At 45.7% G+C, this 4,914-nt stretch overlaps 1 protein-coding gene across 1 annotated transcript in view; it reads right to left on the bottom strand.

Annotated features, from left to right (window-relative positions):
- Nucleotides 1–769: 769 nt before the first annotated feature.
- The window catches only part of Aknad1 (AKNA domain containing 1), a 31,594-nt gene continuing 27,449 nt past the window's right edge, over nt 770–4,914 (bottom strand). The window contains exons 9-11 of the mRNA XM_028757413.1: nt 4,130–4,208; nt 1,584–1,713; nt 770–904 (exon numbers count right to left, since the gene is read on the bottom strand). Coding sequence (XP_028613246.1) covers nt 770–904; nt 1,584–1,713; nt 4,130–4,208 — 344 coding nt within the window. The remainder of the gene's footprint in view (nt 905–1,583; nt 1,714–4,129; nt 4,209–4,914) is intronic.

Raw genomic sequence — 4,914 nt, 5'->3', positions numbered from 1 at the left:
CGCCTGCCTCTGCCTCCCAAGTGCTGGGATTAAAGGCGTGTGCCACCACCACCACCACCCAGCTCCATTTGAATTTTTTAAATGTTATATTTAGTGTGTGTGTGTGTGTGTGTGTGTGTGTAGCATGCACAGGTCAGAGGACAACTTCCAGGAGTCGGTTCTCTCCTTCCACCATACAGGTCCCAGGGATCAAACTCAGGTTGTCAAACATTTGGCAGCCAATAACTACCTTTACCTGCTGAACCATCATCTCCCCAGTCCTGAAATTTGGATTTTCATCTTTGCCCCAGACCAATGATAAGATAGCAAAGTACTCTCCTGATCCTAGGCAGTGGCGACTCCCAGGCAGCTGCGCAGCTGCAGAGAGAAACAGGGAGTATTTTGTTTTGTATGCTGCTAGGTAATTGTGTTCAGTAGATTGTCATATTCCAAGCATTTTTTACTTTTTAAAACCCCTTGACTTTACTAGTGGGTTTATCAGGATCTGCGTCACCTTCCTCTGCAGCAGCACACGAGATCTGTTTCCCATCTTACTGACCCAGATTCATGAAACTTCCCAGACTAATAGATGAAAAGTATTTGTTTTGTTTTTACTTTATTATGAATTAGGAAGAACATAGATTTCTTTTCACATTTCATAAGCACTTCGTGTAATTCATTTCTTAAAGTTTTAGTGTTTTCTCTAGAAAACCATCTTCCTACATTATGTCATAAGTAAAATATTTTGGAGAAGACCAAACATTTTAACCCTTGGTTGCCTGGGATTGAGTTAGTAGTATCTTAGCTGGTGTCTCCATTGTTGTGCTTTGGCGAGGTCTTCTGCAATAGATTTAATCATTTGGTCGGTGGTTTTTTTCAATTTGGTTGTTGTCCTTAAGGCATGATCCAAAGGTGAGTTTAAAATCTACAGAGAGAAAGTCCACATATTTTAGTCACATACACTTACTAACGTCTCTGATAACTGGATTCACTCATCATTAAACATTACAAGATGGAATTTTTGGAGCATTCTGTTTCCACACGCTTTTATTTCTGTTTTTGAGGGTTGGTCTCCTAGGCAACCAGTCTGAGATGGAATGTATTTGTCAAGGGAGGGGAGAGGAAAGAGATGAACACGTGGCTGATGAAAGTGAGTCAGAGGGCGAGGAAAGCAGCCTGATGCCCTGTTCCTGCCACAGAGAAGAACGGCTCAGGGAGCCATCGACAAGGACTGAGAGTAGCCACCAACTGACACCGCACATGTATATGAAAGTAACCCAAGGCTGGTGTCACCAGTCTGAACATAGGCAGTACCTCTGACAACAGTCACTGGAACAGACCAGGGTCTTCAGGCCTGGGCCAGGGGAATCCTGCAGAGGAGGTACCACCCACCAAACACTTTATCCAGGAAGTTTCCTTTGGATCCAGTTTAGGAATGATGCAAACCATGTGGCTGTTGAGGCCCTGCATTTTTAGGTTAGCACTGAGCAGAAATTGTTCTTAGCAGAACATTTTCTGAAAGTCCATACTATGGCTTGAAAGCTAGCTGTTCTGTGCTCATCAAGGCCAGGTGCCTGAGCTGCAGGGACTCTCTTGGTCCTCACCTTAGATTCCGTTTCTTCCATGCTGCTACTGGAACATAAGGACTGGATTCTAGGAATCCCACAGAAGCAGCGGTGGGGCAAGGGTGGCGCAGGGTCTGAGGTAGAGGTCAGGGATGTCTTGGAATGTTTTCTAGAAGATAAAAGTGTATTGTTAACCTATGTATGGCATCCCTCCTCCCACATGCATGTTCTCCCTCTAGGCTCCATGAGGGCTGTGTGCATGTGTGCATGTATGCGTGCATGCATGTGTGTCTGTCTGTAGCTGAGGGACCCTACCTTCATAGACTCATGGGACCACAGCTGAGATTCAAGAAAAAGTGGTTGCTGTAGCAATGAGGTCTGTTCTTCCAGAACCACTTGTTCGTTTGTTGTGTTGTTTTGTTTTGTTTCTCCAGAACAGAAAGAGCCAAGACTCCAAAGAAATTCTTCACTTGTTATTCTTTTGGGGGGCCAACCTTTTACCCTGCATATTTATAAAACAAGTGCGCACAAATGCCAACAATACTACCTTGGCTTGAGTTCACCCAAGCACCAGTGGCCGTGCATGACAAGGCAGTGAGGGAATGAAAGCAGAAACTCTAAATCAGTGGTCCCCTCTAGGCCACCTACTCTCCTACATCTGTCATGTGCTGGATGTGGTGCAGGGACACTGGATTCAGGCTGATCACTGCATAGCTCTTCGGAACTGTTCCCTTCATCTATATGAAGAGGGCTGCCACGAGTACTTGCCTGTAGGAGGTCTGTAGCAGAGCCTCGTGCGTATGGAGCCGCCTGCTCGGGGAGGGGAAGTCGCCTTTCCAAGAACAGAGATAGGACATAAACCCAAGATGTCTCCAAAAACTACATTCTCTTGTTGCTTGGCTCTATTTTTTTAGTGATTTATTTATTTGTGTGTGGGAGGGAGGGAGAGAGAGGGAGAGGGAGAGGGAGAGAGGGAATGAGGGAATGAGGGAATGTGTATATATGTGTGTTAAGCTAAAGTTTCAGGCATATGTGCTGGTGTGGGTGCTGGGACTCAGACTTCAGCCCTTTGTTTTGGCGTTTTGTGAGGTAGTCACCTTTTTAAAAAAATATATTTATTTTATATATAGGAGTACACTGTAGCTGTCTTCAGACACACCAGAAGAGGGTGGGCATCAGATCCCATTAGAGATGGTTGTGAGCCACCATGTAGTTGCTGGAAATTGAACTCAGGACTGCCAAGCCATCCCTCCAGCCCGAGGCAGTCACCTTACACAGCCCTGTCTGCTTTATCTCGCTCTGTTGTCCAAGCTTGCCTTAAACTTGCCCATTCTCTTGCCTCAGCCGCAGAGCTCTGATTACAGGTGAGATGATTATGTCTGAGATCAAATATTATATTTTAAATCACTGTACTTTTCTGGGTAGCAGGCTCAGGCTTGAATTTGTCTGGGTGAATAGCCTGGACCATTGCCACTCCACCCTGATATTGGTTCTGTCTTAAACTCCCAACACACAGCTTCTTGGTATCACCCTGAGCCAACCTTCCGTAACCCCAGGAGACTCTCCCGTGGCTGCCTTGTTTGGCCTCTGGCTCCAGTCTCCACTCTCCTAACCCACTCACTAGCTGCAGTGATGTGATGTTTTGTTTTGTTTTGTTTTGTTTTGTTTTGTTTTGTTTTGTTTTATGAGACTGTCTCCAGCTAGCCCAGAACTCACTATGTTACCCAGGCTAGCCAGAACTCCTACTTAAGCCTTCTGAATGCTGGGACTACAAATGCAAGCCACTATGTTTGACCATTACAGTGTACTCTTACAATTCTATAAAAGTCCCTATTTTAAAAGTCCCTTGGCTTCCATTGTTCTGAAGACTCTGAAGATCTGCCTTCGCCTGCTTCGTCTTGCCCCTGCCACTCCCTTTGGGCTCCTGGCACACTGACAGGTTCCTGAACTTGCCCAAGGGCCTTTTCTTCTCAAAAAGCCTTAATCTAGAGTTCTTCACATGTCTCCTGACGTCCTGTGATAGTTCATTCATACTTTGCCTTTGAGCTCAGGTTCCTAAACCAAATAAGGTCAGAAGTGCTCCACACACTCCTTTCTGACACTCACAGCTCCCCCATCAGAAAACAGAGCTGAGGGCAGACACTGCTGCTTTCTCAGCCTCCACGTCGAGCACAAAGCCCTGTCTTCATTGGCTGAACTAACACGTCAATGACTGAAGAAACACCAGATAGGTCTATGCTTGAATTTGAATTTTAGCTATACCAGTGACAGTCCAGGACAAGTATCCTGTCTAGGTAGTAAAGTTGTATAGTGTATGCACCTAACTAATGAAACTCTGTCTCTCTCTCTCTCTCTCTCTCTCTCTCTCTGTGTGTGTGTGTGTGTGTGTGTGTGTGAGAGAGAGAGAGAGATTTTTTTGTACAGTCTTATTCTGCACCCCACTGGCCTCAAACTCACCATGTAGCCCAGCCTAGACTTCAATTTTTGGCTGGCCTCCTGCCTTGGCCTCTCAAGGTTAGAGAAGATGGGCGAGAGCTGTCACACTTAGCTCTGATTCTGTCCTTAGTAATAATAAAAATACTTACCCTGCTGCTGGCTCATGCTCATCTTGAAAGGGTTCTGAGTTCACTCTCCAGGGCCAGATCCATTTTGCTTTTAAACAAGCTGAAAAATGTTAGCTGTGGTTAAATTCAGAGTATCAAAATGACCTTGACCGATCTTTGAAGTGGGGGCCAGCCTGGTATACACTGCAAGTTCCAGGGGCAACAGGAGTGAGATTCTGCCAAAAAAAAAAAAAAAGCCAGGAAACTCCAAATGGTGGGGATGTCTTCCTCAACTTTGCAATATGGATGAAGTAGTTCATAAAAATGTAACAACGGTGTAAGCAACAGCGTTGAGCACAGAAAACAATTTTCTTTCAAGAGCTCGGAATTCATGAAAAGAAACTCAACTTTATTAAGTTTGTATTGCATTCATTGACTGATCATATGCAGGACACACATGCCACTGTGCTCGTGTGCGGGTCAGGGGACACTGGCAGGCGTGGGTTCTCTCCATCACGAGTCCCCGGCACTGAACTCACACCAGCAGGCTTGGCAGCAAGGACCTTCACAGGCTGAGCCCTGTTTCTGGTTTTGTTGAGACAGTCTTACTGTCTCCCAGGCTGGCCTTGAATTCACAGCAGTACTCTTGACTGTCAGTATTCCAGATGTGAGCCATGATGACCAACAGGAAACTTGGACATAAAACTCAAGTAGAGCTCAGGAAACTGAGGCAGGGAGTTGCCATAAGCCCAGGCCAGCCTGGATTGGAGAGAGAGAGAGAGAGAGAGAGAGAGAGAGAGAGAGAGAGAGAGAGAGAGAGAGAGAGA

Source organism: Grammomys surdaster, unplaced genomic scaffold (genome assembly GCF_004785775.1).
Source record: "Grammomys surdaster isolate TR1022 unplaced genomic scaffold, NIH_TR_1.0 126158, whole genome shotgun sequence".
NCBI lineage: Eukaryota > Metazoa > Chordata > Mammalia > Rodentia > Muridae > Grammomys > Grammomys surdaster.
Note: the sequence above shows the minus strand (reverse complement) of the source record. Positions and strands in the feature narration are given on the sequence as shown.